The following is an 11,028-nucleotide window of genomic DNA, read 5'->3' as shown; positions in this document are numbered from 1 at the left end:
GTGTGGAGGGAATATTATGCACGCGAGTGAAATCCATGTTTTCTCGTGCTCACGTGGATACTCTTGGCGGTAACCCCGTGCGGCGCATCGGAGCTGTTGTCTCTGTTTTCGCGCAGCGTATTTTTTTATTATACACCTTTTTAAAAGCAATCAGGAGACACCGTCAATGCTTCAGTTTTGCATTTGGTAAAACTTCACAACAAATCAAATCATATTGTTTTTGGGAAGGTATGCCTTTCTATGTTGACGAAGGAGGCTGGAACAAGTAGGATATCGACTAGAGTCGAGGATATGATTTCCTCTCTCTTGCATATTATTGTCTTGAAAATACAAAATAATATCAGTTGTGTTGCAGCTGATTTGTTGACTGTATGTTATAATAGCCTAAAGATTCAGACCTATATACATACGTATAAATTGAGAACACATTGCGTTAAAAGCAGTTTGACCAGCAAATTTTTTCATAGTCTAATATTTGTATTTATTGGTTTGAATGTGCTTTTAGAGTGCATACATGCATACATACATACATACATATAGTTTATGCATATACAGCCTATAGGAAAGTCTGAGACTACTAGCGAAATTATTCAATATTATTTTGCTTTCATTTCAGTTTGAATCGATGCATTTTTACTAGGGCTGTCGATCGATTAAAAATGTTAATCGAAGTAATTACACGGTGTCCTGATTAATTAATCGTGATTAATCGCATATACAAATATTTGCTGAAAGCCCCTCATATAACAATATATAATGATGAAATAATTATACATAGTTATCTTTAAATATATATATATATATAAAATAAAAAATATTCAGATAATCAAAATGCATTACATTCTTGTGGCAGAAGAGTTCATCATTGATAAGACGATACAAAAAGCAGCTTTAGAATACAATGTATTGTTAACTGCCATACTATTGAACATAAGACAATCATTGGCATACAGTTCACAGCAAACCATTACACAAGTGAATTTGTCAATCAGTTCGAGATTTATTATGTGGGCTTGTTTAAGGGCCCTTCAATGAACACCTGCATCAGTTATGCTTGTGTAGCGTTTCGGGTGCGTTGCGTCATAAACATAACATGTTTAGGTCACTGTGTCAAGTTAAATAGTTTAAAACTTAGAACACATCTTGAGATCTCTTAGTTCAAATTTGTGCTCCATCAAGTGTTTTGAAGTGTTTTCTTCACTGTATAAATTGCGTGTTGCCACACAGCTGAAATTTCAATGACTGCCCTCTGAGGTAAACAGGTGGTACTACAAGCTTGCATTTCTCTGAATCTTCCTTTTTATTGTCCGGGGGCATTGCGATAAGTGCGCAAGAGTCGATCACTATAGAAACCGCAATGTCCTCTGCAATTTTAAACAGCACCCATTGTGTAATTAATCAGTCTGTTGTGTCTCTCAGCTTTGATGAGCCGTAATGGTGAAGTTGTTTGTTTAAAGCTGTTTAAAGCTATTTCCTAGCTTTAGTAGTAGTAATACGAGCAACCACGAAGAGCTGTTTTATGTAAACACTAGCTTACTCTAATTCACTTCACCTCACCCAACTGACTCATATTACACACAAAAAATATCTTTTGCCACCACCTGCTGGCTAACATATGTAATGTAAAAAAAAAAAGATAAACAATAGCTCTTAACAGATCTGCACTGATCTTACACTTTAGTTTAGAACAGCATATAGCTGTTTTGTGTGTATATACATATATATGTATGTATGTATATGTATATACACTCACCTAAAGGATTATTAGGAACATCTGTTCAATTTCTCATTAATGCAATTATCTAATCAACCAATCACATGGCAGTTGCTTCAATGCATTTAGGGGTGTGGTCCTGGTCAAGACAATCTCCTGAACTCCAAACTGAATGTCAGAATGGGAAAGAAAGGTGATTTAAGCAATTTTGAGCGTGGCATGGTTGTTGGTGCCAGACGGGCCGGTCTGAGTATTTCACAATCTGCTCAGTTACTGGGATTTTCACGCACAACCATTTCTAGGGTTTACAAAGAATGGTGTGAAAAGGGAAAAACATCCAGTATGCGGCAGTCCTGTGGGCTGAAAATGCCTTGTTGATGCTAGAGGTCAGAGGAGAATGGGCCGACTGATTCAAGCTGATAGAAGAGCAACTTTGCCTGAAATAACCACTCGTTACAACCGAGGTATGCAGCAAAGCATTTGTGAAGCCACAACACGCACAACCTTGAGGCGGATGGGCTACAACAGCAGAAGACCCCACCGGGTATCACTCATCTCCACTACAAATAGGAAAAAGAGGCTACAATTTGCAAGACCTCACCAAAATTGGACAGTTGAAGACTGGAAAAATGTTGCCTGATCTGATGAGTCTCGATTTCTGTTGAGACATTCAGATGGTAGAGTCAGAATTTGGCGTAAACAGAATGAGAACATGGATCCATCATGCCTTGTTACCACTGTGCAGGCTGGTGGTGGTGTTGTAATGGTGTGGGGGATGTTTTCTTGGCACACTTTAGGCCCCTTAGTGCCAATTGGGCATCGTTTAAATGCCACGGCCTACCTGAACATTGTTTCTGACTATGTCCATCCCTTTATGGCCACCATGTACCCATCCTCTGATGGCTACTTCCAGCAGGATAATGCACCATGTCACAAAGCTCGAATCATTTCAAATTGGTTTCTTGAACATGACAATGAGTTCAATGTACTAAAATGGCCACCACAGTCACCAGATCTCAACCCAATAGAGCATCTTTGGGATGTGGTGGAACGGGAGCTTCGTGCCCTGGATGTGCATCCCACAAATCTCCATCAACTGCAAGATGCTATCCTATCAATATGGGCCAACATTTCTAAAGAATGCTTTTAGCACCTTGTTGAATCAATGCCACGTAGAATTAAGGCAGTTCTGAAGGCGAAAGGGGGTCAAACACAGTATTAGTATGGTGTTCCTAATAATCCTTTAGGTGAGTGTATATGTATATGTATGTATGTATGCGTGTATATGTATATTATAAAAAAATTTAGTGACCAAGAAAAATGGCAAAAGCTTAATTTTTCATAACTTTTCAATGTTTAAATTTATTTTTTTTAAATCCTCAAACTTTATTTTCAGATTTAAATTAGATTATGATAGATAGATAGACAGACAGACAGACTGTTCTGTAAAGCCATACGAGCTTGGAGTTTTTTTTATTTTAACAGGATGAAGCGGGGACGGTCATATTGTCAGAGCTTTACCCCCTCAGAGGGCAGTAACAAGAGACTCAAGAGTTCTAATCAAACTGACATCAAAGCAAGTTCCTCCACCTCACAGAAGCCCACTGAAGAAACATGGGCCAACCTGCTGCACCATGTCGTCTTGCATATATTCCAGTACCTGCCTCTGTTAGACCGGGCCCGAGCCTCGTCTGTGTGTCGCCGATGGAACGATGTCTTTCACATCCCAGACCTGTGGAGGAGATTTGAATTTGAGCTGAACCAGCCAACTACATCTTGTCTGAGGTCTACGCACCCAGATATCATCCAGCAAATCATCAAAAGACATGCTCAGCACCTGCAGTATGTGAGCTTCAAGGTAGGGCAAGGTTATAAAAAGTGATATACCATCTTAAAATCATGATCTGTGTGCAGTGTATACATTGAATAGATTGGGACCTTTTATGTTCATGACAATGAGCAAAGCCCTATGCAATCTCCTTTTTGTTCATGGCATGACAAAGTGCACAATGTGAGGTCCATATAGACATGGCTTACTGAGGCTGATGTGAAAGTACTTGACTGGCCTGCTCAAAGCCCAGACCTGAACACATTTGGGATTAACTGAAATGCAGACTGCAAGCCAGGCCCCATCACCCAACATCAATGCCTGACCTCGCTGATGCTACTGTGAAAATCCCTACAGCCATGTTCCAGCATATATTGGAAAGCCTTCCCAGAAGAGTGGAAGGGATTAATGTTCATGGTTTTGAAATGTATTGTCCAACAAGCACATATGGGTGTGGTGTTCAGGTGTACATACTTTTGGCCATGTAGTGTATACCATTATAACAAAAGGAACAAATAATAAAAAGACGTCTTCTCTCTTTTACTTCATCAAGGTTGACAGCTGCACAAAATCTGCTGAAGCTGCCTGCAATATTCTCTCACAGCTGGTGAACTGCACCATTAAAACACTGGGTTTGATTTCCACAGCACGACCAAGCTTCATGGACGTGTCCCAGGTACAACGGAAACATGTTCACTCTCACAAATAAAATCTGTAATAGCTTCAGCTGTTCAGACATCTACCATCTGAACATCTATCAGAACCATGTTACAGAAACATCTAATAGAATCCTATCATGTCTGTGAAGTAAACATGGCAATTTCAGTTAACTTCTCAGATCTTAACTTACAGTAAGAGTTAAGATGGATGTTTCTGTAATACAGCCCTTGGTTGGGAACTTTGAATTGTGATTACATGAAAAACTATTGAAAATGGTGGTACTTACAATGAGTACAGCTTAATTTATATACAGTAGCACCTTTTAAAAGAATAGTTCATCTGAAAATGAAAATTCTCTCATAATTTATTCACCCTCATTCCATCCCTGATGTGTATGACTTTCTTTCTTCTGCTGGACACAAATTAAGATTTTTAAAACAATATCTCAGCTCTGTAGGTCCATACAATGCAGGTGAATGGTGACCAAAACGTTGAAGCCCTAAAACACAAATAAAGGCAGCATAAAAGTAATCCATATGGCTCTAGTGGTTTAATCCATGTCTTCTGAAGCAGTCCAATACATTTTGAATTAGAACAGATCCTTTTTCACTATAAATCTTGACATTAGCAGTCTCCTTGATGATCATCATTTTAAGCATGATTACTTCATAGCGCCATCTGCGCATGCGTCAAGCACAATGATTGTGCCTAGAGACAACAGCAATATGTACAGTGACAAAGGACTTAAATATTTATCTGTTTCTCACCCACACCTTTTATATCACTGTAGCAGACACGGATTAAACCACTGGAGTCTTATGGATTGCTTTTATGTGCTTTTTGTAGCTGCATTGTATGGATCAGCAGAGTTGAAATATTCTTCTAAAAATGTTTTGTGTGTCTTGCAGAAGAATGAAAGTCATAAACGTCTGAGATGGCAAGAGTGTGAGTAAATAAAGAGAGAATTTTCAATTTTAGGGCATACTATTCATTTAAGGACACAGACACAAGATGATGCTGAGTGGGGATGAATAAATCGTGCATGTAAATATTGGGTGATTCATAAAAGTTCCAGACATGTTTGAAAATGAACTACAAGCCAACAATACAAATAGCATTCCTTGCAGTATGGGCTTGTCACCACAGCGGCATGACCTTCATGAAATAATGTTTCATTTAAAGGGTATGAGAAGCCCGCGGCACTGACTTTGCATTTCTTGTCTGGTCTGTTCTTAGTCACACTTCGTGTCGGCTCTGACTGTGGTGTTTGTAAATTCCAAGTCGCTGTCCTCTATTAAAATTGATGACACACCGTTTGATGACCCTTCCCTGAAGGTACTGGTAGCCAACAACAGTGACACACTCAAGCTGCTGAAGATGAGTAGCTGTCCACATGTGTCTCCTGCAGGTCAGTATGTAATCAGTTGAGTCATAGAAGATCTAATAGCTTCAGATGTAGAAAGAAAATGAATTCAGTTTAACTTTAGACTAATATACAGTAATATCTCACACAAACATGTCCAGGTTACCTTTCACCCCAAAATAAAAAAGAAAAAGATTTTTGTTATTCATTAAGAAAAAGAAGCTTTCTGTATGGCCATTAGGATTTTTTTGCATTGTAAAATAATTTTCATGACATTTAAGCACATTTTCCCACCAAATTAGTTACTCAAAGTTACTCAAAGAAATTATTTCTCTAAAATAGTATAAAAAATATTGTACCGATTCATTTATTTAAAAAAAAAAAAAAAGCAATCACATTACTAATTACTTTTAGTAATGTGATTTTACTAAGTAACTTTTAAAGACACTGTCATGTTCTCTGTTGTCTTTTGTTTTTGTGCTTTTATTTTGAAGTTTAGTTTAGTTCCTGTTTGGTTTTTGTAGTCATTTGTAGTTTCATTTTATGATTGGTTTTCCCCTGGTTAATTCTTCTGTGACGAAGCAGGCAGAGAATGAGGATCTATATGCAGCAGTTTTATTCCAAAAAACAAAGAAAAACTCAGAGGGAAGCAAAACAAGAGAGACCTGGCACAGAGCATCCAAAAACATGCAAGAACTAACAAGGAAACAAAGAAACTAAAATGGCTTATATACAAAAAGGAACAAACAAGGGAATAAGGAACACCTGGGGAAATAATCAGGGAAGGAGAACTAATCAGGGGAAAACCAATCATAAAATGAAACTACAAAGGACTACAAAAACCAAACAGGAACTAAACTAAACTTCAAAATAAAAGCACAAAAACAAAAGACAACAGAGAACATGACAGACACATTCCAGTGGAATTTTTTAAAATTAATTAAATAATGTCTATATTTCCTCTTTTTTATTTGCAGCAAGCAAGCCATGAACATATATATATATATAATGTAAAATGTATGTTAATATCTCATAATTGCATTAATCTTAATTGTGATTCTTAATACTGTAATATTTTTTACTGTATTACAGTTACTAATGTGATGTATTTATATTATTTAAATAATATATCATAAAATAAATTCTATATATTATTGTAATTTAATTATTCTTTATGATAATGAGAATTGGGGAAGAGATTGTGCTAAATTGTCATGCAAAAAAAATCTCAAACAATATCTGGCCCTACTATATAATTTCTTTCTTTCGTTTTTGAATTTGCTGTGAATTTTAATCCAAACATGTTTCACCCTATAATCCACACATTTGCATGAACTTATGTTCATGATTTGTCAATATTATGAATCTACATACACAGAGAACACACCATTTACTGTTATCACTTACCCTTATTCAGGAGCACAGTCTTACCATGTTATTTCCTGCCCATCCAGGCATCCTCTGTGTGGCTGATCAGTGCCATGGCCTGCGGGAACTGGCCCTTAACTACAACCTGCTGAGTGACGAACTACTGCTTGCCCTCTCCTCAGAGAAACATGTACACCTGGAACACCTGTGCATCGATGTGATGAGTGAGAACCCGGGCCAGAGCCAGTTCCACACCATCAAAAAGAACAGCTGGGACATCCTTATCCGCCACTCACCCCAGGTCAACATTGTCATGTACTTTTTCCTGTATGAGGAGGAGTTCGAGCCCTTCTTTCGTGAGGAGACGCCAGTTACACACTTGTACTTCGGTCGAGCTGTCAGTAAAGATATGCTGGGGCGTATCGGGCTAAACTGCCCGTGTCTCGTGGAGCTGGTGGTGTGCGCGAATGGGCTAGAGCCACTAGATGAAGAGTTGATCTGTATTGCAGATCGCTGCAAGAGCCTCACAGCCATTGGTCTCGGCGAGTGTGAGGTGACCTGCAGCGGATTCATGGAGTTTGTGAAGATGTGTGGTGGCCGCCTGAGTCAGTTGTCCATCATGGAGGAAGTGCTCATTCCAGACAACACGTACAACATCGAGCAGATCTATAGTGAGGTCTCTAAACATCTGGGCCTGATATGATGCCCACATGGTAGAGTTGCAAATCTTCCCTGCATATACCTAATATTAAAATGCAGACAGTGTGCATGTTTTGTCACGTTTTCTGTGCTTCATGATTGCATTTACATCAGATGCACAGTAGATGTACTTGTCATCAAAATATTTAGGTATCTAATCTAGTCTGCAAGCTGTCTGCATTTGGCAAGAATGGCAGCCATAAGACAGAATTGGGTAATTTAAATATATCATAGGAAGCAAAACATCTGACTGCACAGCTGGAAAATCATTTGGTGCAGACATGCTGTCTGGTGGTGTGTAAAACATGATTTGTGTTTGGATCTCAGAGATGGGATTTTAACGGAAGGTGTTTACAGTTCCACATAAGTGTGCACAACACACGAAAAACAATTCTTTTTGTGAAGTTCATTGGCACACACATGTAACAATCACACTATGGAATTGTTAAAGAAAATATTCCATGTTCAATAGAAGTAAAGCTCAATCGACAGCATTTGTGGCATAATGTTGATTACCACAAAAATTTATTTTGACATGCCCCTCATTTAAAAACAATAAATAAATAAAAATCTGGGTTACATTGAGGCACTTTCAATGAAAGTGAACGGGGGCCAATTTTTTAACGTTAAAATACTCACAGTTTCAAAAGTATATCCACATGACATTAACAGTATGCGCGTTAACCTGATTTTAGTGTGACAAAATCATGAACTAAACTTTTCTGTGAAAAGTTATAGCCAATTTTACAAATTTGTTGAGGATGATTTAATGTCAACAAACCCTAAAAATGACTGTAAAAAAGACAATTTAAACCACTTTACACCTCAAATAATACACAAGTTTTAACATAAGAATTATTCAATTATAAACTTAACATTTCTGCTTTTAAACCCTAAATATTTGCCCCCATTCACTTCCACTTGAACGTGCCTTACTGTAACTGCACTATTTTTGCTTATTTTTATTTTATTGTAATTTTTTTAAGAAAAAGATGGACAAGTCGAAGTTCATTATTATGGTAATCAACATTATGCCACGAATGTTGTCTATTTAGCTTAACTTGTATTGAACCAGGAATATTCCTTTAAGTTGCTTATACTGTATTTTCTGATGTATGTTTTAAGCTACAATTGAATACCTGAAAAGGAAGGCACCTTCCATAGACCATAGCAGAAAGGGTAATATATATATATATATATATATATATATATATATATATATATATATATATATATATGTAAAAATACATTCTATAAATATTTTAAAATATTTATCAGTGACAAATGCCAGCAAGAAAGATTAATATACCAAAAATGGTATAAAACAGCTGGCTTATTAAATCTGTTTCACCTCATTAAAATAATGATTGTGATCCTCTCTGCCAAGTGAACAGCTTTGCAAATAAAATAATACATTTGCTACTTATTTACGTATTTCATTTGTATTTTTATTTCTATTTTTTCCCCCCACTTTTTTTATTTTAAGCAGGCCTTTCATCAGCCCAAGCAATTGTGTTGTCCTTGTCATTGAACATGGATACAAAATTTTCTGGCCCCAAAACAAGGCTCTGTAGTTCATTTTTAGATATTTAAATGATACAGATGCATTTCCACTCTCCTGTTAATCATGCTACTGTGATCATTGCAAACATAATAGTATCATTGGGATGTTAATATTTTGTGTAGATGCATAAAGGTCTCAGAAATAACAAACTGATGATAATTTGTCATAAACTGCAATTCTATCGGGAAGACACGCAGGTTTGAGTGAGGTTTAAGATGCCATTTATTTGATGAATTTAAAACAGAAAGGTAATGTCTCCCTTTGGCAAAGGGCCTGTCTGGTGGTTCGAGGAAGTTGTACACGGAACGGTCATATCCTGCCGGAGATAAGAGGCAGGGGCGAGGAGCCTACCCCCATGCAAGACGGGGCTCAACTGGTGGTGGTGGGGTGGTGGAGGTTGCCGTGTTAGCACACTGAAACAGCAATGTGATAGATTGTGAGCAGACTTATAAAGCACTGGCTTACATGCGATTGGCTAGAAATTACCCAGCTAATGGTGTGATGATGTACAGCTGCTAGTCTTCCCGCTAGAACTATGCTGCGCTTACATTTCTGGTAGTATGTACAAGGGCGGTCAATTATTAGGCATCATCTCATAACAAAAGTTGTCACAAAATGTGCTTGTTTTTTTTCTGTAATCCAAGTCTCTCACTTTTTGTGGTAATTTGTTTTTTCTTTATATTATTTTTGCTGATCTCATTGTTTTAATTAAATTTGGTTGACTATTACAAGCATACTTTTAAGTGATGATTTTGGATGCATTTAACAATTTTGAGGATATTTTGTATCTTTGTACAAGGATGTAACCAAATATTCAGTATGGATGTGGGGGAGAGTACCATTTTTAGAATTACTCTTTGAAAAACCCATATTGATCTACACAAATCTGAATACCTGTTGTGGTTGCTTCCCTGACTTTGTACAAAACTGTAAAAAAAAAACATTATCCATAACAATTGTCCACGGCATTTAATTTGTATGAATTTACAGTATATCACCTTTGCCTTTTACATCATGGTAAGCATCGTTTAAAAAAAAAAAAAGACATTTTGTTCATATTGTAAACAAAATTGTATGTTTCATAAAAGATACAACCCCCTAGTTTGAAGTAATACTGTAATTATTTGAGGGGTTTTTAAAAATATGTTTTTCTTTTGCAATGTATTGGTCATTGTATGAAAAAGACAACATTTTATGACATAAAGAGGGCATGGACAAAAACATGTTCACTTTCATACAGAATTTTTTTTATTTAATATTTTTATAAATAAACAACAATCTGACGATTAACTTCTACGTGTATATCACATTAAAACAATTAAAAGTTGTGACTGTGGGATCTACAGTATTTTGATATAGGTTAATATGTAAATATGTGCATATTTTTCAAGAGGGTGCCTAATTCGCATATTTCTAAAGTTTAAATGGTTTTTAAATAGGTCACAGTACAGAAAGTCTTATTTTTATGTTCACGACCATGCCAAATTTTCATTTTATACAAGAAAGGAAGCATTTTAGCCAATTTACCAGTAGTAGCTCTAGTAAAAATATAATTCAGAGACTTAAATGGCTTAAAGAAATAATTATACAAGTGACTGTATCTGAAAAAACACTGTCATAATGGGTTGAATAAAGGATCTGATCTTTTGACATTCAGACTGCAACCATCTTGTATCATTCATTTCTTAGCCTACAAATGGCTGGCTGTGTTTGCAGTTTATCAGACCAACACTAGATAGCAGCCTCCATCCATCAGAAACAGTCTGACATCATTACGTAAAACGCACCGTGTTCTGCAAATAGAATCAGCGCTGGACTATGTTTATATACTG

At 36.7% G+C, this 11,028-nt stretch overlaps 1 protein-coding gene across 1 annotated transcript; it reads left to right on the top strand.

Moving 5' to 3' along the window:
- The first annotated feature begins 230 nt into the window (after positions 1–230).
- fbxl3l (F-box and leucine-rich repeat protein 3, like) lies at positions 231–7,636 on the top strand. The gene is made up of 5 exons (XM_052154842.1): positions 231–265; positions 3,200–3,572; positions 4,096–4,218; positions 5,439–5,610; positions 7,020–7,636. Exons 1-5 carry the CDS (start codon positions 231–233, stop codon positions 7,634–7,636), a joined length of 1,320 nt encoding a protein of 439 aa, XP_052010802.1.
- Positions 7,637–11,028: the final 3,392 nt, after the last annotated feature.

The sequence above is a fragment of the Xyrauchen texanus genome, chromosome 23, assembly GCF_025860055.1.
Source record: "Xyrauchen texanus isolate HMW12.3.18 chromosome 23, RBS_HiC_50CHRs, whole genome shotgun sequence".
Classification (NCBI taxonomy): Eukaryota; Metazoa; Chordata; class Actinopteri; order Cypriniformes; family Catostomidae; genus Xyrauchen; species Xyrauchen texanus.
This window is presented reverse-complemented; position numbering and strand designations above follow the sequence as displayed.

Bases quoted from the DNA above. Each gene is read 5' to 3' on its own strand.
- fbxl3l (XM_052154842.1), top strand. From the start codon at position 231: ATGCCTTTCTATGTTGACGAAGGAGGCTGGAACAA. The intron at 4,219-5,438 runs GTACAACGGAAA...GTCTGTTCTTAG, and splicing joins GCTTCATGGACGTGTCCCAG to TCACACTTCGTGTCGGCTCT. The intron at 5,611-7,019 runs GTCAGTATGTAA...CTGCCCATCCAG, and splicing joins TCCACATGTGTCTCCTGCAG to GCATCCTCTGTGTGGCTGAT.